This window comes from Denticeps clupeoides, chromosome 8, assembly GCF_900700375.1.
Source record: "Denticeps clupeoides chromosome 8, fDenClu1.1, whole genome shotgun sequence".
Taxonomy (NCBI): Eukaryota; Metazoa; Chordata; class Actinopteri; order Clupeiformes; family Denticipitidae; genus Denticeps; species Denticeps clupeoides.
The window spans coordinates 20,387,542-20,413,340 of NC_041714.1; the positions used below are offsets into that span (position 1 = coordinate 20,387,542).

General features: G+C 42.4%; 1 protein-coding gene across 4 annotated transcripts; it reads right to left on the reverse strand.

The window, feature by feature from the left end:
• Window positions 1-348: 348 nt before the first annotated feature.
• Window positions 349-22,339, reverse strand: LOC114796084 (probable E3 ubiquitin-protein ligase HECTD2). Of its 4 annotated transcripts, none has more exons than XM_028989972.1 (21): window positions 22,182-22,339; window positions 19,494-19,623; window positions 18,219-18,351; window positions 18,032-18,134; window positions 17,295-17,384; window positions 17,098-17,162; window positions 16,899-16,944; window positions 16,199-16,308; window positions 15,709-15,857; window positions 14,551-14,674; window positions 14,376-14,472; window positions 13,896-14,003; window positions 13,672-13,804; window positions 12,370-12,458; window positions 10,914-11,072; window positions 9,698-9,772; window positions 5,893-5,980; window positions 5,643-5,749; window positions 2,618-2,733; window positions 1,901-2,044; window positions 349-1,804 (listed from the first exon to the last, which is right to left on the reverse strand). In XM_028989972.1, the coding sequence occupies exons 1-21, from the start codon at window positions 22,230-22,232 to the stop codon at window positions 1,684-1,686; spliced, it is 2,238 nt and encodes a 745-aa protein (XP_028845805.1). In that variant the 5' UTR covers window positions 22,233-22,339; the 3' UTR covers window positions 349-1,683. The 4 variants fall into 4 exon arrangements, with proteins under 4 accessions (XP_028845805.1, XP_028845806.1, XP_028845804.1 ...); XM_028989973.1 differs by having other exon boundaries at window positions 18,219-18,330; window positions 19,494-19,626; XM_028989971.1 differs by having other exon boundaries at window positions 19,494-19,626.
• Window positions 22,340-25,799: the final 3,460 nt, after the last annotated feature.

Below are 25,799 nucleotides of genomic sequence, written 5' to 3' on the forward strand. Positions count from 1 at the left end.
ACCTTACATCAGTAGTTACAGGGACAGTCCCCCTGGAGACAGTGTCTTGCTCAGGGACACGATGGTAGTAATTGGGTTTTGAACATGGCACTTTGTGGTCTTCTGGTTCATAGGTGATTGAACCCTCTAGACAACTACCATACACCACCGTAAAACAGTTTGACAATTTAGCTGTATTGCAAAAATTTATGCGACAAGAAAACCTGCATCAGTCAGTGATACTAATTCTGACCTGTACTATTTTACAGGGATCCGTCATCAAATTGAAAAGGGCTCAAAGGTGCCAGGGATTCCACAGGTTCATGCCCACAATCACATGACATGACAGCAAAAGTTTCTTATGCAGGAAAGTTTAATTCTATCAGTACAGGCAAAGACACTGGTACAAATAAATAAATATACGAACAAGTATCGACACCCCATGACCAATAAATACACTGATTCAAACATAATTTTTTTTGCGGACCAGCATCAAATTTAGATCCAGGTAAATAATTTAATTACGAAACTATACATAAGTAGGTTTTGTATATGTAGCAGACCTGTGCAAATCTGGGAATGAAGACAGAGTTAGTTCACCGATAATGAAAATGATAGGAAAATCAAACATCAAAATGTACAGGAAAATCAAACATACTTTGCAAAACTATTGTCAATTATAATGCTGTTTCAAAAAAAAATCTATCTATAGGTTTCATTGAATTTAACAAATTCATTGTTGTTTCATAATTTCATAATCTATTTCAAATGACAAAATGGCAAACTGGTATTCAATAGCTGCCACAGTCCAATACAACAATAAGAGGAAACGCTAAGTTTGTCTGAGCTTTTTGACTTAATTATGTTATTACTGGAGAATAAGGACCTCAGGAAGTTGTCATTTCACCCACCTGACCTATATATTGACCTGTAGTTCACTAGCTATTTCATCCCTATCTTGCAACTCGTACATGTAACATCAGTGCTTTCCATCTTTTTGTCATTTACAGTATAACAGTGTACATTATAAACATTTCTGAAGGTGAGAATGTCCTTCAGCAACCGAATACAGAGAGGATACGTTTTTTTAACGCCCACTCTACCGCTGAAGTTCAGCTACAGGTCAGAAGATGTATAACACACACAGGTGTGTATTATGCAGGGTGGACATTCAGGCCCCGTCCACACGAGAACGTTTTTATCTAAAACGGGAACATTTCCATCCAATCTGCTCTTGCGTCCACTCTGAGACGGTGTTTCAAGGGACTCTGAAATATTTTCTGAAATATTAGCCAAACCTCCTACCTGACCTTTAACCCCAAACACACCCTACATACAACAATGGCGGATAGCACGTTCGTGGTCGTGCTGCGGAGCTGCTCCAAGAAATCCTCTCTACGGTGCACAGTTCAAATGAAAAGACGCGGCTGGAGAACAACAACGCATTTAACTCTACGTGGAGGAGAACTGGACGCCAAACAAGGAGAGCGGGGAGTTACAGCGCCACCTACAGGTGTGGAGGGGGGTTAAAACAGCGCTCGGACAGTTCTCTGCTTCTCCGTGTGGACGACAACATTCCAGATAACGGTCCCGTGTGGACACAAGTTTTTTAGAATCTGAAAAAAAAAGTGTTCTCGTGTCGACAGGGCTTAGAACCAATCATAGTGGCAAAACTCAAATTAGTGCCTTCAAGGTTGCTACACTTCACTCCAGGCCAAAGCCTTCTGCGTTGGAGATGGCGATGGTGAGCTTGTTCTTCAGCTCCTTCCTGCTCTTGTAGGGAGGGAGGCAGATCTGGTTGAAACAGGTGTGGGAGATGGGCAACCTGAGGAAGAGAGAAGGAGTGATGGCCATGTGAACCGGTGCTTTTGGTCACGTCTGTGCAGGATAATCGGTGCCAATGTGTGTGAGACTCCAGTACCAGTCAGTAGACACGTCGATCTTGGAGATTTTGAAGTTGAGGTGGGCCATGCCACCAACGGGGATCCGATCGCTTCCTGTTGCGAAGTGGAGCAGCTTTCTCTGCAGCTCCATGGGAAAGGCCAGGACCACTTCCCAAAAATACCTACAGAGATAAACAAGGATATCCATCAAAAACAATGCAATATTTCAAGTACGTCCATATGGTTTGTATTCCCATATGGTCTAGTGGTTAGGATTTGTGATTTTCACCCAGGTGAAAATCCCAGTATGGCAATGATGTTTTTAGGGGAAGTGGAAGCGGACTCGTAGCTAAATCCTAAACCGCCGAGGTCTCCTGGATCAAGGATCACTGAGGTCTCCTTGATCAAGGTACCGTCCCCACACACTGCTCCTCGGGCTAGCTAAGGGTGATGGGTTAAATGCAGAGGGCACATTTCGTTGTGTCACCTTCAATCACTTTAAATGTCACAAGAATCAGGTACATGGCCAAACCATGTTGCTGTTATAGAGGATATCTTATATATTACTATGTCTCCACTGCAGTGTTGTAAAATTACCACCCCATGTTAACACAGAATTCCCTGTGAGAGTTAATAAAATTTGAACTGGAGCATATAAGCGTGTATAGCGTATATTGTTATAGGGTTGGTGTTTGTGAAGTGGCCACTGGCCAGTGTACTGCTGTAGTTTCGTTTTCATGTTGGATGGTACAGACCGTATGGTCGCATCCGTTCTGCAGTAGCCTTCGTACTGCACTTCTCTCTGTAGGGCGCTCATGTCCAGATCCAGGCTGCCACACACCAGAACCTCCACCTCCTCAGGCCTGAGCAGCTACACGCCAAGACAACAGGACCTCATTAGGAGATCAGAACGTGACAATGAACTTCTCATATGTTACATCAGATGCGCCTTGGACAACAGAAGGTTCGGCCTTATTAAGAAACTGCGGAATGGTAAACTATTATTAAAAAGGATCCAGTGTTAGTCTGTCTGTCAGCGGAGGGAGGGGTGTGTTTGTGCCGCACAGCAGAGGTCAGGACTCTGTGATTACAGCAACAGAGTTGTGGTTTTAGTTGCTTTGGCATGATTCCTGGGAGCAAACAATGGCATGAATATGCGGCTTGACCCACTTGCAGGCAGCTGAGAGACCATCAGTGACGGCCTCCTTTCATCTCTCTTTCATAAACACAATCTGATCTAATAAGAAGCTAAATTGTTCATGTTTGCACCACAACATTTTCATATCCAAAGTATTTGTCATCTAAGGAAGCAAATATGAATGAAATTAAATTAAATGAATGCAAATGAAATGAGACAAATTCCATTTTCAAAGGGTCTCCGATCCCAATCGACTCTATTCTCCTTTGTCGTCCCTGGCTGGTGGAACGACTTCTGCTCCATTCGACTAGCTGAGACAACTACCACCTTTAAGGAAAATTTGAAAACCCACTTGTTTAAAAAGTATTTCAAACGAGTCTAACACGCACACACACACAATGACAATCACTTCAACAATGACATGCACACACTTTTTTTTTTTTGTCTAGCATGTTCTATTCTTGACAAGTTAGGCCTTATCAGGGCTGTTGGGGCAGTGGTGGTATAGCGGTTAAGGAAGCGGCCCCATAATCAGAAGGTTGCCGGTTCCAATCCCGATCCGCCAAGGTGCCACTGAGGTGCCACGGTCCCCACACACTGCTCCCCGGGCGCCTGTCATGGCTGCCCACTGCTTACTCAGTGTGATGGGTTAAATGCAGAGGACAAATTTCACTGTGTGCACCATGTGCTGTGCATCACATGTGACAATCACTTCACTTTACTTTACTCTTATTTTTTTTACTTAAAATCTATGGAAACCGAATGAGAATTGCTGGTGTAAAAGCATCTGCCAAGTAAAGTAAAGTAAAGTAAATACTTTACTTTACTTTACTTAGCAGATGCTTTTATCCAAAGCGACTTACAAGAGGAAGACACCAGCAATTCTTGTTCGATTTCTATAGATTTTGAGTTTACAAAACTAAGAGCCCTGATAAGGCCTAACTTGTCAGAAAAAGAACAAGTGTTAGACGAAGATTTTTTTATTTATTTTGTGCAGTGTGTGTGCATGTGCGTGTGTAAGTGTTAGAGACTAAAAAATAAGTAAAAGCAGAGGTTGGTATTTTTTTTTCCAGGATTGCTTCACATATCTGATAAAGTTCGACCAAAGTCACCCCGTGATGGCAAAATTTGATCCCGGAGAGCCTCCAATAAAAACATACTACAGAGTAAACTGTCACTACCGCACTCCACAACGTGCTTCCGCCACCTGCGCTAGCACCAAAATAAAGAGGTAGAAGCACCATCAGTTACAAGTTGAGGGACGTTCTGCAGAACTCTGCAGCCTTTGCATTACAGAGTAATTTGGCTGATTTGTAACAGTGGGTGGGGTAGTGTGGCCAGGTTCAAATCCCACTTACTATCATTCTGTCTCTGGGCAAGACAATATAACTACTGATTACAAGTCACTTTAGATGAGGTGCTTACAACGTCAACATTGCTGCTTGTCATGAATAGGGGTGGAGTAACCCATTTCTTATATAAGTACGATACAGTAGTTGCAGCAGTTAAATGCATATCTGAAAGATTTGAAAGAATTTTTACAACTTTGGGTTGAAACAATCATGCATCTGGCAAGACTGCAGCCATCCATAACATTTAATTTTTACATTACACTTTTTTAGCATATTTATCATACACACATAATGAAAAAAGTATTCATTTACAATAAGTATAAGTCCACTATTTGTGTAATGGAATGTGACAGTGATGTACATCCATTTATATTTGTTGCCATTTCAGATGTGAAATTCCAATATCTTTGGAATTGCAAAGTCATGAAATGAGAATTTGAGACCAATCTGCCTTTGTTCGATTTAATTAAACTCATTTAAAAATGTGCCCAAAGAGAACTTTTCTGGACAAGCTAGATGCAGTGTGTGTGTGTGTGTGTGTGTGTGTGTGTGTGTGTGAAATACACGTGTTTTATGTCTATGCAATTATGGTCTTGTGAGGCTGATCTCAAATACAACTTAATAATTCATTCTAGCAGTGTGTGGAAATCTCTGGTACACTGGTTCTGCTTCCACAGGACTCCAGAATGAGCTGCTGCAGAACTGACGTGTTCCAGAGAGGAGTATGGAGCCTGTTGTGAAGCAAAAGCACACAATAAAACACGCAGCCCTCCCCTCTCTTCAGTTATGTCATCAGATCAGAGCTGCACCAAATGAAAACACGTACTTGATGAATAACTAGATTTGTGGTGGACACTGGGGCACACAAGGCAAAGGCAAACATAGGTATCAGGTCAATGCATCCTCACAACCCGGTTAGGCTGCCAGATTCTGACCCACTGAGAGTGACAGAGCATTTTTTCCGCTGGCCAGTCTTCCTGCATAGCAGCATGTCCCCATTCGACAGGAGTTCCAGCAAGATGACATTTTTACACACACACAACATGAAAGGCCCGTTTTGCAGTTTTATTAAAGTCGCTTTAATTAGTTCTGGTTTATATGTGTGTCTTAAGATCACACCCTGATAATGAAAACTCGAGGCACGTTTAAGGCGTGGGTCAACACAAGATTGTGCTGAAACAATATAGAAATATAGAAATTCTCTGGGGCTTGCAAATGATGGGCCGAAAGATGCAGCTGAGCTGGTCACCAGCCCCAGGCCAGAAAATAATTCAGGAATCGCAGACTCACCAAGAGAGCATCTGACGCACACACGCTGTGGAAGCCGTAGTAGAACGCTGCAAACTGCTTATAAATGCTTTTATTGAGCAGGAAATCCACGTAGAGCTGCACATACTCTACAGAGGAAAGGAGAGCGATGGAGAGAGATCAAAAATGATGAAAATAAATAAAGAGAGAGAGAGCGAGCGAGAGACAAGGCCTCAGTGAGCTGATTTCCTGTGAGTTCCTTGAGTTCAGCGGTCAACCTGTGGTCACCCACCTCTGCGATTGACTTTAGTCACGGGAATCTTATCTCCACCAGGCTTCAGGTTGTAGGACTTCACCACTCCCAGCTCCTCTTGGAAAACCTGGCACAACACACAAAGTCACAATCACAGAAAAAAGGCCAACCAGCCAGAAGTAAAGAAGGCGTCTGATTGATGGGTTTGTGGGTAATCCCACTGCTGATCAGGACAACAACTGGCCGTTTCTGTAGAAGTCATTCTACAGTCCAAATGTGTAAATCTCACGTTAATGTTGTTTCATTCTTTCACTAACACTGATGTCCCTTTTGATCTAATTTTGGGTTTGATCTATTTGATCTGTAGAAATGGTCATCTAAAGGATTTGTGTCTTTATTCTACATTTACATTTACAGAATTGATCAGATGCCCTTATCCAGAGCGACTTACAATCAGTAACTACAGGGACAGTCCCCCCTGGAGCAACTTAGGGTTAAGTGTCTTGCTCAGGGACACAATGGTAGTAAGAGGGATTTGAACCTGGGTCTTCTGGTTCATAGACGAGTGTGTTACAATCTTCAAACATTGCCCAACCAGGTCCTAACCAGTTCATTTAGCTACATTATTACACATCTGTAATAATATTCATCTTTATTCCTACTTTTATTTAGCGTTTAGTTACCTTCTGTTTCTCTATGGTCTGTCCCTTGTTTGTTCAAGGCCAAGCTCTGATAAACAACGTCTGATATGCCAGCCGGGCCGGCTCCAGCTCCAATAGATGACGAGGTATAAGAACTCAGTGTGTGCTGGTGTGCTGAGTGAGGAGTGTCAGAGAGACACAGATGGGCCAATGTAACATCTGTATGAACAACTTCCTCTCAATTAAATGTTTGAATATGCTTAAGATTGGATAACTGCAGCATTAAATGTATAGAATTATTAACTGAGGCAATGGATAGTTAAATCAATATAAATCTGAATTATCACATTTCTGAGCATAAGATTTAAATTTAAAATTTTAAAGTGGAGTGTTTGTCACATGTGATACACAGCAGCACAGCACATGATGCACACAGTGAAATTTGTCCTCTGCATTTAACCCATCACCCTGAGTGAGCAGTGGGCAGCCATGGCAGGCGCCCGGGGAGCAGTGTGTGGGGACGGTGCTTTGCTGAGTGACACCTCAGTGGCACCTTGGCGGATCGGGATTCGAACCGGCAACCTTCTGATTACGGGGCCGCTTCCTTAACCACTAGGCCACCACTGCCCCTAACAAATAGGCTAACAAATCTGCAATTATTTAAAAAAATTAATATAGATCACGATCGCAAGGCAGGACAGGGGGAAAATGATTGCTATTGCAGGACTGCCGGAAAGGGGAGTACAAAAGGAATACAAAAAAACAAAGCACATACATATGCAAAGGGGAAACAACCAATCACCGGACAAGGACATGACACAATAGGCTAACTTAAATACATGTTCAAAAAATACATCTGAAAAATCAGGGAGGCGACATAGACCCAAACCCAAAAAGTCCAAACCGGAACTCGGAGCACCCCCCAGAGTCAGGCCTTGACAACCAATTAGTCAAGAAATCAATCAATCAATCAATCAATCAAAGGTACAGCTGCAGTGCCCACAGGCTCTAGAGAACAATACCAAGGTGACAAAGATGACAAAAAACTCCACATGCTAATACAGGAACCTTGAAAGGAACCAGCACTCAATGAGATGAGCCAAGTAATTATTATGTGACTGAATTCTGAATAAATTATCGCTTTTACATACCTTGATACCTTACCAGGAGTGTAAAATTACACCAAGAGCACAGCGACGACTCATCTAAGAGGTCACAAAGGACCCCACAACAACATCCAAAGAACACCAGGTCTCACTTGCCTCAGTTGAGCTCAGTGGTCAACGATTCGACCAAAAGAAAGACAATGGACAAAGTTGGCCAAGACAAAAACCACTGCTGAGCAAAACGAGCATTAAGGCTCATCTAAATTTTGCCAGAAAATGTCTTTGATCCCCAAGATGTTTGGGAAAATACTCTGTGGACTGCCGAGGAAAAGTTGCATTTTTTTGGAAGGTGTGTGTCTCGTGCCATCTGGCGTAAAAATAACCCCACACTTCATAAAGAGAACATCATAAAATATGGGGATGGTAGTTTGAAGCTCTGGGGCTGTTTTGCTGCTTCAGGATCTGGAAGACTTGCTGTGATAAATGGAACCATGAATTCTGCTGTCTACCAAGAAATCCTGAAGGAGAAGGTCCGTTATTCATCTAGTTATTCATCTGTCCGTGACCTCAAGCTAAAACAAACTTGGGTTCAGCAACAAGGCAATGATCCAAAACACACCAGCAAGTCCACCTCTAAAATGGCTGAAGAAAATCAGAAGGAAGTGGCCTAGTCAAAGCCCGAACCTGACCTTAAAAAGGCAGTTCATTCTACTTCAACAATTATACAGAAATGAGTCTTGATTATTAGGTTTAGGGGGCCTTCACTTTGGGGCGGTGGTGGCCAAGCGGTTAAGGAAGTGGGTCAGTAATCAGAAGGTTGCCGGTTCAAATCCCGATCAAAAACAATAAAGAAACAAAGTTGTATATACGGCACCGGTCATGGCCGCCCATTGCTCACCAAGGCTGATGTGCTGTGCTGCAGTGTTTCACAATCACTTCACTTTCACTTTGTCATACAGGTTTGGAATTTTAATAATAAAATCCTTCACTTAACAGCATTTCATGTTTACTTGTGTTGTCTAGCGACCACAAGTTTTGTCTTGTTTTATGAATGCACTTACAGAAAGGCCCACACTATAGTAAATACAGACATGACCGTGGTGTTCACACGACTGAGACTCACACCTCAGATGACAGACAGATAGAGTGAGGTAATCAGTAACATGTTTACACTGCATATTAACAGCCTCTGTCTCTTTGAAGGACAAATACTGTAATCTCAGCTTGGGAACCTGGGGTGATGCTGGGAGCATGGCCAGCCTCACCACTGCTTCTACACTTGAAAAAGAACCTTGCAGCGTCAGCACATGATCGAACGGGCAACAAAGAGTAACATCAGGCAAATATTTGGACAGTTTTACACACTGGGTGCAATATTGTTTTAATCAAGACGCTGCGCAAACAACATGGAATAGATGCATTTCTGCACACACCAGTGAACTGAGTCATCGCTTGAGCCCACATGCAATGACTGAATACGGAGCCTGTCACCGGGTGATAAAATTAGGAATCTGGTTCACCTAAAGGAATCTAATGAACCAGTCACAGTTTAGTCACACTGCTCACAGTGGCCCGAGAACAGGCCGTGACCTCGTTTCAAAATGCGTGTTGCATATTAGAAAGGATGGACAACGAGCCTCCCTTACCACCTTGTATTTTCATCAATGTAAGGATGCATATTAGCAGACTACGGCCATCAGACCTCAGACTGTTAAACTCTGACCACAAAGCAGCACCGCAATTTTTGTATATACAACTTTATGTAGTAAGTTATGCAAGCTATGTAAGTCGCTCAGGATAAGAGTGTCTGATAAATGCAAAAAATGTAAATGTATGTATAGTTCTGTATATATGTGTATTGGTAATGTTTGTACATGCGAATGTACAATTTATTTATTTATTTACATACAGTATATGGTTATTGTTTTTGTGTGAGAAGCTTTTACTCACGTGCACTGTGAAAATGTATATTAAAAGGGAGTGCTGTATAGGAAGTGTTACCAGTTACATCAGAATCCAGCCTGAAATAAAGTCCTGATCGTATGTCACTTGCTGCTATGAGTGACTTGCATGCATGCATGTGCAGAAAGCACTAACTTGAAAAGCAAGGTAGAAGTCTTCCTCAACATCTCCATCATAGCTGAGCAGCTCCTGGAGCCCATGAGCCAGATCCTGCAGAAATGAACATCGGGGTTAGAAGGGCTACAGGTTTCCTGTGGCTTGCACAGCAGATCCTGCACATTGCACACATGCACAGAAAGTAGTAGAAGGGGACACCAGGATCTGAAACAGGTGACAGAGAGGCCACCATATAGCTTGGCACATTCTTGCTGCCTGTGCAGTAAAGGGAGTTATTAAATTTAAACATATGTGCCAGGTCATAAAATAAATATTGCAGCTGAATATGTGGTGAATAGTGGGATGTTTGAGTGTCTGAAGTTACACAACTCCCTCACACACTCTGAGCTCATTAACCTTCACCATACACAGCCTGGCATTGCCACACCTCACTGGCATTTCCATTGGCAGAACATAAAATGGCAACAACGCCGGTATGCGTGTGGGTGCATATCTGCAGAGTGTTACTCAACAGCAGCTTGCAGACAAAGGCAAAGTAAAATAAAACGGCAAAGGTTGTGCAATGCACGTACGTGCATGCACACACGCACAGAGATAAACCCGTATATCCATACTGAGACATATACCTGCAGCTTTGTTACCTGCAGAAATGTTTGATATCTACTCTGGGATTTTCTCAGATTTATAGCTTCAATTCCTTCAACCCCTTTCCCATTCCTCTTATTGAGAGGCACATGAAAACTTTACAGGTCCCGGCTCGGCTGTGCAGAGGGAATGATGATGATGATTATAAGCTGATCTTTGGCTCCCTCTGCTGGAGAAAATGGACGGCGTGACTTCAGCGAGAGTTAACCGGGCCAAGTTCTGACTAAAAACATGAGTGTATTGAGGACTGCCTTAACACAGCATGTGCAAACGTGCTGCAAATGTGCAGGCGCGTGTTGCATGGGTGTGTAGAAAAGAAGAATCCCCAAATGTATAATTAATGTTGACCATCAACTGTGAAATAGAAGGACCTCCTTGTTTTTTTTTTTTTACCTTTTGCTTTAACATTTTAAAAACTAATTTCTGGTGGTGAAAGTGCAGGTATAGACCAAAAATAAATATACAAATGATACGCCCTTCTTTGAAACAATAAAACATAAGAACTTACAAAGTGGCCAGAGCCATGAAGATCAGAATTGGAAAACAGTTGGAAAAGAAACAGTCACGAATGAAAATGAGCAACACTTACTGGCATAACCTGCTGTAGGTCATCGAGGGTCAGAGTCGCCATGCCAACTAAGGTGTTCTGGTCACACGGCATTATGGGTGGAGTCAAGAGCTTCTTGTAGCAGCAAGGTGGAAAGTGGATGTCGAGAGCAATGCTGTTATACACAGCTAATCCCATCAGCTAAAGCACGAACACACACAGTTCAGGAAAAACATTTTAAATATTTCATATTTGTTATCTATAATCATGCTCAAAGAAGAGACAGTAACCTACAGAGTGCTGCAAATGCAAAAAAAAGTAAATACATCAATAATTAAAATGTCATTAATTTTAATTAATTCAATTTGACATGAATAAAAAAGGTTTAAACAAAACCATTGTTCATTAATAAAATGTGTCAAATTAGAATATTGCACAATTTATTAATTTGGGCTCATTCAGCACATCATGAAATACTTCAATCTGACCAATCAAAGTAAGTATAAGCAAGAATAAAACAGATCTAGCCTGTTTATGAGTCTGGAGAGGAGAGGAGGGTCATTATAAGTAATTATCCACTTTTATTTTTATTTGTATAACTTATTAAAACTGTTTAAATTGTGTTGTTGTTGTCATGGCTGGTAATGAATTAAAACGCGGCAGCTGAGACGACACCAAAACACAAGGCATTCAGGAACAGAATTCACCATGTGACCATGAGTGCAGCCCTCCACAACACTCAACACCACATCTCCAGCAGGTGCGTTTGACGTCTGCCCTCTTTTTGAAACACACACACACACATTTTGCGAACAATGACACAAATTCATTTTTACACACTTACATATCCTCTCAGTACAAAAATACTACGAGTTAAAACGTAGTTGTAAAGATATGACATATGGGACCCATATGAGGAGACACACACACACACAAACACACACCCAGCCCAAGATGTTATTGGATAATGTAGTGGGAAAGGTCTGATGGGGGGGGGGGTCTGTTGAAGCCAAGTATCCTGACAAACTGTTCCTGCCTGGAAGTGTCAGTTGGCTATCAAAGCTTTTAGCAAAGGGACTGGATTACAATGTCCAGACTTAAAGGATATTATGTCCCCTGTCACACGCAGAGTATGAAATGTGCTAAACAATGATACTGGAACATTCATTACCAGTGACATCTGTTGAACGTGGCCAGAATGGTTCACCAGTGAACAGCAGGTGGTCGCAGAACTGAATAACTGACCAATATCAGACATATTATTCACGCAAGCTGGACCAACGGAGAAATTTGAATTAATAACTATTTAATATTAAGAATTATATTATATTCTTTGAAATCACTACTTCGATTTAGGTATTCCTAGTAAAATATACTCTGTATATTTTTAACATTTCGATGCAAATCAATGCAACATTTGCAAGTCACCAACGGATTTATGGCCAGAAAAGCACACCGTTCCCTCAGAAAGCCAGAATTCAGAGTAAAAAAAGGATACCGTCCCGACCAGCCGAAACTCTGAGAGGTTGTCACACTTCCAGCTGCTGAACCAGTGGCAATTTGATTCCTTCAGGTACATAAACATGCCTGGGAACAAAAGAAGACTGCAGCTATTCTAGAGGTTCGACGTTAATGGACCTCACATAATTATTATCATAATGGCATGATTAAAATGATCACAATAACTGCAGCGCTAAACACATTTCTCAGCACATAGTCGAAGCACAGTTCTGAAAACATGGGTCAGCCGTGGAAAAATGGAAGTCAGCAGTAAGAGCGAGTGGCTCCAAAAGCAACACCCCTGGCTCTATAAACGGCCCTCCATTTTGGAAGAGCCATGTGCAAGTGAGCATGCGTTTGTGCATACCCACATAAATGCTGTGGGTGAGTTGCAGCGGCTTAAAAAATAAAGGCACGCAACACACATGTTGCCCAAGGGACCCCTGATCCCATCCTGAATGATGCATATAATCCATAAAGTTCTGTACTGCTACCATCATGGGACACATGCGTTAAGTAATTACATATAATTATCTACGTTATGCTCATGCTTTATATAACCCTAATTTTTTTTGTGCATGTGAGTCAAATTACTGGACATTTATTTTATGAGAAACTGCAGCAATAATGAATTGATATTTTATTTGAGATTTTATTATTTGCTCCCAATCTCACAGTGCCAGTGGGGAAGGAGATACAATTTATTCTAATACATATATAATATATTTTATACATAATATATTTAAGTTCAGCAATTTTGCGGGGTGGCATGGCCTACTTTTGCCCCAGGCCCAGTGTGCCATTGTTCCACCACTTATCATCTGCAAAGCTCTTCTACTGGAAATATGCAAGAAAATTTGTTTTAAAAATCTTTTTATTGTACGGTATAATGTAGGTATCTTAATTTTCCTAACAAAACTTTTTCTCTTATATCATCATATAACATTTTCATGAAGTTTCATGTCAACACTGTCACACACCAAGCTCTTATTACGAGCCTTAAGTGTCACATATCTGATGTTGTATCTTAATGTGACACAGATCTGATGTTTTCAGGGCTCTGTGGGCTTTCTGGTTTAACACGTGTATCCAATTCACGGATACACAACATGAGCAGTAAGATCAGAATTCTTATTTTTAATAGTGCACTATTTTGGTGAACTGATGCATTGCCACTGATACAACTGAATTCATCTAACTTGGAATTATGCCATGGTAGGCAAATGCAGTCAGAGCAAAAAAAATAATAATCATAATAGTTTGTGATACATAGCCCTGGTGAAAATTAGGTTTATCTCACCATAGTCCATCTGGAAGATCTGTCTGACGAGGAGGAGGAACCACTCCTTAGTGAGCCCGCCCATGTCAAGTCCTGCCTCCCCCACAAATGTCACTCGCAGCTTCTTCTTTAACTCTGCCTTCTTCCTGCTCAGCTAAAACACAAAGAGAAAAAGCAGAACATACAGAACGTACTAGGTGTCAAGGTGTCTAGAGAGCAAAGGTGTGTAGTAGTCCTAGATTTACCTCATCCAGGGAGTCTGAGAGGAGCTGTGTGCGCCGGACTCTGATATTGAGGAACAGCAGGTTCATGTCCACCCTCTGTCTCCGAGACACTTTGTCCACAAGACTTTGCTGCCAGATATAAATGATAATACTCCTATAAGCAACAGACGCCTGTCTGCTAATGTATTTCAAATGTTTAAAAATGGGAGGGGCCTGTAATGATTGAGCCTTAAGTGTCACATATCTGATGTTGTGTCTTAATGTGACAGATAATGATGATTGATCGCTCTCGCGCCCCCTACTTCTTCAATCAGGACAGTTTAAACCCCCTCACATGCACAAGGTCCAATCTTCTCCCTACCTCCTCCGTTTCCCTACATTTTCAATGCTTGTAATACACCTTGTTCATGGCATCAGGAGACACTACAAACATCAGCACGTTCATGAAAACTCACTAAATGTCCTGTGTGTGTGTGAGTGAGTGTGTGCATGTTCACTAACCCTGGCTATGCTGATCATCTGTTGCTCAGAGTCTTTCTGGATAATTGCCTTTTTAACAGCAGCAGACAAGATGAAGGGAAACTGGCAGAAAGAGAACCTGTGCAGGAGACCAATTTTCAAACAAGCCGTTAAGAGTGTGCTGATGATGTGTGGTAAGTGCTTACTCATTACTCACTTGCTGGAGTTGCCATGATACTGCCAGGTCCTGTATTCCCCCATGATGTCAATGTGATCCAGGGTGATGTTGTAGAAATCAGTGTAAGAAAGGATTGGAGGAGAGGATATGCTGTTTGCTGCATCTGATGACCCAACAAAACATTAAATCCAGAACGTCGCTGTCACACAGAGCAACAAATGAGAACTGAACAGGGGTGTAGAAATCCTAAAACTTTCATTCCGGGTCCACATCCAGTTCTAAATATCTTTATATAGTACAGCCAAAATACTACACATGGATTAAAGGAAAAAAAACATAAAACTATAATCAAATGCTTCATGTCATGAGTTCAAAAAGTAGGTGTGGTTAACACCATTACTGAGAACCATTTACAGCATTTTTCAGACGCCCTTATCCAGAGCGACTTACAATCAGTAGTTACAGGGACAGTCCCCCTGGAGCAACTTAGAGTTACATGTCTCGCTCAGGGACACAATGGTAGTAAGTGGGATTTGAACCCGGGTCTTCTGGTTCATAGGCGAGTGTGTCACCCCTAGGCATGGTAGTGGACCATGCTCATGATCCCATAATATAATGCGTTTAATAACTATACCCAATTAAAAATAAATAAATAAATGTGAAGTGATTGTCACTTGTGATACACAGCAGGACAGCACACAGTGCACACAGTGAAATTTGACCTCTGCATTTAACCCATCATCCTTGGTGAGCAGTGGGCAGCCATGACAGGCATGCGGGGAGCAGTGTGTGGGGACGGTGCTTTGCTCAGTGGCACCTCAGTGGCACCTTGGCGGATCGGGATTCAAACCGGCAACCTTCTAATTACAGGGCCGCTTCCTTAACCACTAGGCCACCACTGCCCCAGTAAAAAGGTCTATAGGTACCGCGTGATATTTCTACACTGCCAACAACAAGCAATGTTCATGGTCAAAACACCATGCAGACCTACAGCATCCGACATGAATTAAATTGCTTTCTATTAAATTGTTTCTATTGGTCCAGAAGTCAAAGTTCAACTTTGACACAAAGCTCGTAGGTGATCTCAGTTGATGGAAATCCGTCACAGCAACGGAAAACTTTAATCCATGTACAACGGCTATAGATGACTGGCCTACGACGTAGCTGTGGTATTTCGAGGGGTCGGTATGAACTCACTTAAGAAGCCCAGTACTTTAGTAGCTGAGGGGATCCACCACAAGCACTTGCTAGAGGGAGGAAGATCTTCAGGCACAGCAGGAAACAGGCGAGTGGAAATGAACTGCAGCAGACGCTCAACAAGCTGCCTGAACCTCCGCTGAGAAAGCCTACATGCCCACATAAACACACGTACAGACACACACAGACACACACACACACACATGCATAAGTTACATACAGAAATAAAAAATAGCTCTCCAGAGACATTTTGAAAGATCGAGAGAAAAGGGGGGAGGAGGGTCCTGTCATTTTCCAGAATTAAAATACTCTGTAGACTATGATAGTGAATAAAATGGAAGTAAAGTAATAGTACCAGTGGTTGGGGACCATTAACTTAATGCACACCTTCCATAACTTTGACTCTCATTCTGGAGAACTTTAGAAGAATGGTATAAATCTCTAGCTCCGTTTTCTGTAGAAACTACGGGTTTAGGAAGGTTTAACTCACTTCTTCAGCCAGTGCACCAGGAAATGGTGGTCGGCCTCAGACAGGGAGGCGATCTGTCTGAGCAGGTGAGCGTAGATCACATACGTGGCGGTGCTGGAGTACTGAGGGTTCTGCACGTTCACACAGAGCAGACACAGGCCTGTGAGAACAGTCAAGCCCTCCACATGTCAAACAGAATTCCATCTTTTACAGGAAACCAGCCGCTCCCTGTCCCACCGTGACCTCATCCCAATGCTACGGAGACCACAGAACATTACATCATTACCATCTGACCTACTGAGCCTACTGAGCACTGGATGTACCAGGAACCGGTCTAAACAATCGGTTTTGATTTACTGTCATTTACTGTTACTATAATAAAGTAATAATACTATAATACTGTTACTATAATATTTACTGTAATAATAAAGGTTCGGTAAAGGCATATGAGATCAACCACGGGCATTGCTTGTGCTTGGGTTAGGATCATACGCACGCAGAAAGGTTATGTGTCTATGCAACTCCCACCCCTGGGTCGACTCCAACAATGCTGTCAGAGTACACATGTATAATTTAATGGGCTAACTCCTCACCAGCACTCCACAGTTCAGGAAACGGTACAAGGATGTGGCGTCCAATCGTCCATATGCGGGTTTCTATTTTAACATTACTGGCCAGAGGCTTCTGAAGCGTGTGTGAAGTGGTCAGAGGTTAGTATTACCTGCAGGAGGATAAAGTACGCTCTAAGGTCATCTTTTGTCCGTGGCCTGAATCAAAGAAACAGACAATGACAACAGCGGGCACACACGAACAGACATTGTCTAGCATGAAACCAGAGAGGCGGCCATTAAGCACAGGGTCGCCTTAAAAGTACTTGTGTTTTAGAAATGCCATCAAACCAGACAGCACAGTCCACTCACCCTTTCCATTCTCTCAGCAAGCTATTTATGATCCCTTTCAGCACGGACTTCTGGATATCCTGAGGCTTTAAAAAAACAATGACACAACTCGCCACAATCATCCTTTGTGCGTAGCCCATTTGAGACGTAAGTGAGACACTCATGCCCAGATGAAGCAAATATTATGTTTGGTCAGCAGTAAAAAAAAATATCCCTACCGTGTGAAGTAAGGCATCATAAACTGCACTGATGAATTTGGAATTGAGCCCTGAATCCTCTGTAGTATTGAACGGAGAGTTGGCTTCTCTCTGAGAAAGGGAATGAGAGGATAGGCTGTTCCTGACTGGGGGAAAAAAAAGGTTTTCCTGCAGCAGAGGCTCAACTGGCAATAGCTATCACTATATGCGCACTATAAAACCATGCATTTGTAATAAACATACACAAAAGTATTTTCTGAGCAATATGCTTTTTCATTTAAACATGCAAATAAAAAATTGCCAAACCCCAACTCTCAGATGCAAAGGTACATTAATGGTGTTATTTAAAGAATCACCACCAGACAAGGCTGCGTTCATATGAGAGGGTCCTAATGGAGTCCCAGGCATTGACAGGCATTCGCTTTTTCATGTCTGAAACCAATCCAAGCCCAAAGCATTTATGCTGCATTCACATGTGACGATGGTGCACAGATGAGCAGCTGACAAAATGCAGCGAAAGTGATTGCTTGGATGACGTGATCTAACCTGACCTGATTGTTTCTTAATTTCCATCCAAAGCTGTCTGTCCATATTTTAATATACCAATACCTAAAAATATATATTGATACGGTATCCATAATAAATATAACACATAGAACACACCTTCTGTTCATACAAACAGAACCCAACACACTCACTCTCAGATCTTTTATTCCAAGATCAGTCTTTTAGAGTCACTTTTTTTATTCCCGTTTTACCTTAAAAGCAGCATTTAGCTCCAGGAACGAATCGAATGTGATGAGATAAAACTCCCTCACGTCCTTCCACTCGCCAGAGGCTGTTGCTTTCTCCACGTCCTCTCTACACAGTGCAGCATCACATCAGTACGTGCTGAATGCAAAACCCACAAATCAACCTCGCTGGGCGGCCGGTAGCAGTACTCACTGGAACTGGCGGACAGTTTTGGTGCGAATGGGGATGATCGGTTCGGAGGGAAATGGGGCTTTCACCTCGGGAGGCAACGTGTCAATAGAGTAACGCTGCTTCTGCCTGACAGCTGCGAACAAGGGCGGCAACTCTGAACCACGTACACATAAATACACACACACACACACACACATTGAACACTGTTAATGAATTCCGAGAAGAATATATCTTTTCAATACCAGTTTCAGGAAACACTGTTTTAAAAAAGTCATTATGAATCCCTACTGCATACAAAGAATAAAAATTAAATGCTGAGTGTAATTGAAATGGATTCATACATCTACATATAAATGTGATATTAAAATAAAGAACCTGATGCTAGCATCCATTTAGCATTATTAGTTAAAAAAATCTAAGCTTTTGCATTCATTTTGAATCTTGTCAAAATTGACACATTTACAAACACAACAAATTCACTAATACAAAAATTATGCACATAAATTTGTGAAAAACACACACACAGAGACACCTCTTGGCCTGATACTGTGACATCAAAGCCAGTTGCTAAGGGTAATAGCATTAACAATGTCATCAGATGTTTTGGCAGGACATTGGGGTAGCCATAGGAACCAGGCGGTTGCTCGCACAGCGAAGATGCAAACACCCACCCATTCAGAGGCACAAACAAACACAGAGAGCATGATCTGCCCTTCCAAAAAAAAAAAACAAATACATTCATAAAACATCATATCCATGCATCCATATAATAAATAACCTCATAACCTGTGAGTTCAGCTCCCTCTCTGAGTGGTTTTCATCGCTTCCTTTTCGTTTATGGGACAGTATTACAACATTGCACTTCTGCACCATGTCCAAAGAAGCACAAAATCCTGTTTTGCAGATGGCAATAAAATATAAATCATAGGTCTATGGAAGTCTGTGCATTTGTGCCTATCAGCGGTAGCAATAACTGCAGAGATCATTGATGATGCTGATCACTTCTCATCATTTCATTCAGTACCTTGAATGACCTTGTGTGATAAAAACATTCGCATGTGGAGTAAAACTGCTTCTCAGCCCAATCTAATACGTCACAAACCATAAACAGGCCTCGAAGCTGCACAGATCCCTTCTGAGCCCCTGATATTAATACTCCAGCTTTCATTCTCATGCATTCTCCTTTAACCGCAGCAAGGTAAGCTTACCTCAAAAGGACCCTATATTCAGTTACGCATACAGGACATTTAAACACACAGAAGCAGATAAACCACAGTTACCACCATCTCAGCCTACCGAAGCGTGTGCCGATTTGTCCCCCCGTTTGTGTGATGATCTGTGTGTTTATCCTGCGCTGGGTCATTGTAGAGGTGAACCCGCTGAGGCACGGATATGGCTGCATTAAACCCCGTCCCGGACAGTGCTGCTGCTAAACACACAGATGTTCATACAGTAAGAACAGACGTGGGCAAATGACAGAAAAACATGAAAAATAAATTCAATTCAACAAAAATCACAAATAATTCCACTGCATAATCATAGTTGGGAAAGTACAGTATCACGGGGGGGGACTTGATGAGATTAAGTGAAGTCCAAGAAGACCAAGCAATCAATATGTTCCCAAACTGCAGCTCCGTACACACACTTTTCCAATTTCAAAACGTACAGTGTGCATTTCTATTGCACTTTATCCACGTAATTGGAAAATAATGTAATACCATTTATAGAAATCTCTATAAATTAAGCATATGAACTGTGAACTTTTTCAACTGTGACCCACTGGGTGTCACTAATCACAGCACACACAAGGGAAGCAATCCAATAGGGGGCCCTGGTGGTCAAGGCCCGCAAGGACCAGGACACGACAGTTTCTTTGTTTCCTGCGCCGTTATTTTATATTGTTTGGAACAGTGATTCTCACCATGTTTTCACATTTCAGTGGGTCTGTGCAAAAAAATGTCCCGTCTGTTCAAACTCCTTAACAGTAGGTGGCAATAATGGCCAGTAATGCGAGTTGACAACTGCTGCTTCGGACCATAGACCCGCGAAGGTATAGCAGTATGTTAATATGCAGACATCCTCACGGAAGTTCCAGGAGCCTCCTGCATGTTCAAAGCGGCTCCCTGATGCCCACAAATTAAATAAAATATCCTGGAAACTAAGAAGAGTTTTGGTTTTAGTTCTGCTGCAGCAAATTGAGTGTAAAAGGTGTCACAAACCTGACATTCCGGTGTCTGGTGTCGCCCTGATTACCTGATTGTGTGCGCCTGTGTTTATGTGTATAAATGTATCCTGATGTCTCATGTCTGTGTCCGGTCAGCAATTTAACAGTTTTGTACCGCTGTTTCACTGAGTTCGCATCTGTGTGTGTTTTTTTTTTTTTTAAATCCCTTGTTTTGTTAGTCGGGTGGGCTTTTAAGAATTATATGGGTTTTTGAGCCACTTATGGCATCCTACACGCCTACTCGTTCCCACTCGTGCTAGTGGATTGGTGTCCCTCCAACTTGCACTGTCCCACTATTAATTTAATATGTTTAAGAAGCTGAACATTTTGGATTGCAACTTGGGGCGATGGTGGGTTGACCAGTTGAGAGACACTGGTTTAGAACACGCCATATCACTGACATCTTGGACTGATCGGTGTACGAGACTCGGCTCTCACCCTTCTCCTAGCAGCCCACGGCTTTGGGGAAACGAGTCCTGAAACACACTGGGCCACCTGGAACTACAAATACGTTTACTCTCCCAGTATGGTAGAAGGGTGAGAACAGGGTAAGACACTATATACACTTCTTTTTCTTGCAAGAAGAGGGTGTACAGAAAGATAAACACGTTCTCCAAGAGCAGTCATAGATGAAAACCCATCCATACAATTCCATCGCTGTTTTCCTTTAAAAAGCGTTCTGCTACCTCCCTCCAGCGCTTCCATTCCTCTCTTCCTACCATACCACTTTTTATGAGCTCATAACCGTGTCTGTGCAAAACAGTCCAGCTCTTAAACATCTCCACGGCCCTGCCCAGCCAGACGTTTACGTTAGAGCAGCCACGGCTTCGCAGTACATCTGCGAGCAAGAAGGAGAAAAGCAGGGCAGAAAGGAAGAAGAAACGCAGGGAAAGAGGGAGAGAGAGACATACAGGCAGACAGAGGAAGGGAAATGACTGTCTAAGTAGACGGTCCATTATGGCATTTCCAGACATTACTCAGGGGGTAAAAAATGAAGCTCCGCGATTGGGAGGCTACTTCAATACCACAATTCCTTTTTGTGTGTGGATCGATTTCTGTGTCGCCTATTCGATGCATTGGACTAAGTTTTTACCAAACCAATTGAAATAAATGCATTATTTTATTTCAGTTCATTTGAACGGCCCTCTGGCTCTGTCGCCCATATATATAAAATATAGTATTAATATAATATTATAATAATATAATTTAATTAAAAATATATATAGAATATAATATTATATATATATAATTTCCAGTAATGGGGCATGGGAGCCGCTTGCAAATCAGTGGCAAAGTTAAGTTATTCCATGTACAATTATATATATTTTTGTACATGGAATAACTGAACTTGGCCACTGATTTGCAAGCGGCTCCCATGCCCCATTACTGGAAATCTCTGTTCCATGACAGGACTGGAAACCATTAACAGGTTCAGCGAATGTCTGGTCCTTCAACAGAGGTGAGGCGGGGAGACAGGACTTCCCCGGGACAGGCTGCACGTCCAACATCACTGGGTACAAGTCGCTTTTAGTGTCATTTGCTGATCTCAGTAAATCACGTTTTAACCCCTTTATCGGTGTGGATTGTGGATTAAAAATGTAAACACTTAAATGAATCCTAGATTGACACATTTCGATAATTTGGTATAAAGCATGGTAGATATTTCCGTAAGTAAAAATATTTTTTAAAAAGAAAAAGTATTATGCTGTGTATTTATCTGTAGGTTTGTTTTTTTCGGGAAGGCGAGAGACGGAACCTACCCCGGCAGATGCTGAGGTCAGTATGGGGGGCAGCTTGTCCTCTCCGTGCATCCTATAAACGTCGCGACATCCTCGGCGGAGCAGGTGGCCTCTCCGCGACGGACCTGCCAGAGACCCGCTGCCGGCTCGGCGCCTCGCGAACTTCGGACCCGCGTCACGCTGACGTCACGCCGAAGTGCCCGCCGCCTCGCGGAGGGCGGGCGGCTTTCGGGGGATTCGAAGTGCATGCCGGGAGTCAGCGCTGGCTACTGTGTCAAGTGTTTGGGGGGGTGCGCACACACACACACACACACACACACACACACACTGCCTTTTTTTTTTTTTTTTTTTACTAAAACTTAAAAAAAAAAAAAAATTTACCATTACACTGCCCACTGCTCACTCAGGGTGATGGGTTAAATGAGGACAAATTTCACTGTGTGTGCTGTGCTGCTGTGTATCACATGTGACAATCACTTCACTTAAGGGCGTCTGATAAATGCTGTAAATGTAAATGTAAATGTGATGTGGGAAATAAATCCGGGGGTCCCTTGTAAGAAAATTTCGGAAAGCCGGCAAGGACAAGGAACCCATTTTGTTAATAGCAGGAACCAGGTTAGGGGCATTCGCGCCCACGCCGGGTCCCTGTTGATGTAGACGTACTTATTAGCGCCACAGTGGAAATCTGTGTGGGTTCTCCTCCTCCCGGCCTGCTCCTCTTTCTCTTTCCCACCATCTGTTTGACTTATGTGCACAGCTCACCAGTAGAGCAGAAGGGCAGGAGCCGTGGATTCGCACCAGCTTTTTTTCTTCTTCTTATGTGAAGAAAACAGTTCTTCTGTAGGCCTACTGTCTACCCGCAGCAACAGCAAACTCCGAATGCCATTTTCTGTACAGAATGAAGTCTATGTATATAACATACAGGACGTGTGTGTGTGTGTGTGTGTCTGTGTGTGTATACAGTACAGGCCAAAAGTTTGGACCCACCTTCTCATTCATTGTTTTCTTTATTTTCATGACCATTTACATTGGTAGATTCTCACTATCAAAACTATGAATGAATACATGTGGAGTTATGTACTTAACAAAAAGTGGAGACCTGACCTCCACAGTCACTGTTTATTCATAGTTTTGATGCCTTCACTGAGAATCTACCAATGTAAATCGTCGTGAAAATAAAGAAAACACGGTGAATGAGAAGGTAAGTCCAAACTTTTGGCCTCTACTGTACTTACAGGGGATAACAGGTAGGGTTGTTCGATGGGAACGATGTTGCTTGTATGCCCACTGCTCCCCTGCATGGTTGTTATGAAGATTGGAAGTATGAAGTTTTATACTGAGGCGGCTCGGGGTTCGAACCGGCAACCTTCTGGTAACAGGTCTGATCCTTACCCGATAGGCCCCCACGTTATAGCCAGCTCTATAATGAGTACCATGGGCGGGATCAGATCCTTTTGTTGCTACTGTACCAGTGAACTACATATCTCTCGCAAAGGATGTAAAGGTCACTCAGGGGGATGGGTTAAATGCACAGGACCAATTTCACTGTGTGCACCGTGTGCTGTGCTGTACTTCACTTTAAGATCTTTCGATGTGCGATGTCACCGTCGCAGCTGGATAATGAAGATGAGTCCAGGTACTGGAGCTCAGACATCAGAAATTAGACACCAGGGCTCAAGTTCTTTTTCTACTCTACAGATACGTATGCGTATTGTGTGCATTTTTGTGAGTTAGTATGTAATCCCTGCAGAGGGTTGGGCTCCGGGCTCTGGGTTCAGGAGTTATAGATGAGTGAGTGGGAGTGTCTGCAAGTACCCTCTTCTACCACATGGAGGTGCTGTGTGAAGCATAGTGTTTGGATCAAAATGTCCAGCTCTCTCTATCCAGCTCCTCAGCAAGACCCAGGGAACATGGTTACTGATGTAGTGAATCTGGAAGTTTTACTCCTTGCTGTGTGCTCTCAAATGGAGGCCTACAAAGAATATTAAGCACAGAACCATCACCTAATCCTACAGACATGCTTTTCATGGAACCCCAATGAGGTCGTATCAGTTCACAGGAAAGCAGGCACCAAAATGCCCAGCTGTGTCCCTGATTAAAAGTCGGCCCTTTCTGATTAGGCCATGGATTTCCAGGTGGTATTAAGGAATTGTGGGTAGTTCCGAGAGGCATGTCTCTCGGGTGTCAGCTGTCATTTAGTGAGGCTGCCGCCACTATCATTCCGCTTGCTCTTGCAGAATGTTCCGAATATTCCCCGCTTCATCCTTGGGAAAATATGGCACAATAGGAGCACACTTGGAATGTCGAAGCCTAGCGGGTATAACAGTTGACTATGAACCAGAAAGCCACAAAGTCACAGGGTCACACCCCACTTACTACTGTTGTGTCCCCGAGCAAGACTTTCAACTCTGAGTGTCCGTTCCTGTATCTACCGGTTGTCAGGCGCTCTGCTAAATGCCGGACATGCAAATGTGCAAAAAACGACCTACTGACTGTTTAACACATTAGGACCAGTGTTTAAAAATGGACAATTATGCCACATACTTCAAAAGTAATTTGCTACAGTTTCTTTAAAAAAGTATGTGTACAGTATATCAGTACACTGCTGTTTCACCAAAAACAATTCCTGCGACTCTGGTTAAAAACACAGAGTGTGTGATATTGCTTTCTTCCACAGTTTCAGTTTTCCCGCATTAAAAGTAACTTTTCTATAAAACAATACGCCTGAATTAGTGTAGTATTATTTTTTTGTATTTTCGTATGAAAAAAAATGTTAACAAATGTAAAAATTATTTCATTTTTATTTATTAACATCTGCTTTTCAAAAAGTTAAATACTGTGTCATTCACTCACTGGGCACTGGGTGGGCACTCTGCTAAAATATCTGTGACATTCAGGTCCACAGTGAAAAAAAAATCACACATTTAGTGCGTAACTCTGATGAATATTGAAGATAGTCCGTTGGCATCAGACCATCTGTCACCTGCAATTGACACCTGACTCCAGTGGCCCCTTCAGCTCTTGGCTATGAACATCATGAGCAAAGCGATAATCATCTGACCTGAAATAAGTCATCTCATGCAGTCACCAGTTACCTATGTTCTACCTCCATAAAACATAAAATGTATAATACAAAATAAAATGTGTAATTGGTCCAAGACACAAAACATTCATTGAACTCAATATTTTTATTTGATCAATGTATAGAAAACAGATGTGCCCTCTGAGCGTATTGCAGTTCATAATCAAAGTAGAAACAAATATTATTACACATTATTCATAAATGATTATAAAATACACAAAAATATGACTCCTGAGATTTCACGTTAGCAGGCATTTTTGCGAACTCACCCCCAAGTGAGATCGGTGACGTGTGGAATGCTGCATGTGAGCGGTTCGTCACTGTAGATGGAGAAGAAATGACCGACTGCTCTGTGCTGATGTCATTTCCAAGCAGGGACCAGGACTGACAGACTGACACCAATCTCGGCGATGAGAACCATATTTAGAGCAAGTAATAATTTAGTTCTGTCTCCAGTAACAATACCCATATTTAAAACAGGCAGGGTAGTCATTTACCTCACTACATACAACCTTCACATGCCGGCACACTCGCAATGGTAACAGCAAGAATAATAA

Coding starts and splice junctions, on each gene's coding strand:
- LOC114796084 (XM_028989971.1), bottom strand. CDS start 22,232: ATGCACGGAGAGGACAAGCTGCCCCCCATACTGACCTCAGCATCTGCC. Junction 19,627..22,181: donor TGACCTCAGCATCTGCCGGG/GTAGGTTCCGTC, acceptor CTGTGTGTTTAG/CAGCAGCACTGTCCGGGACG. Junction 17,163..17,294: donor ATGATGCCTTACTTCACACG/GTAGGGATATTT, acceptor GTTTTTTTAAAG/CCTCAGGATATCCAGAAGTC.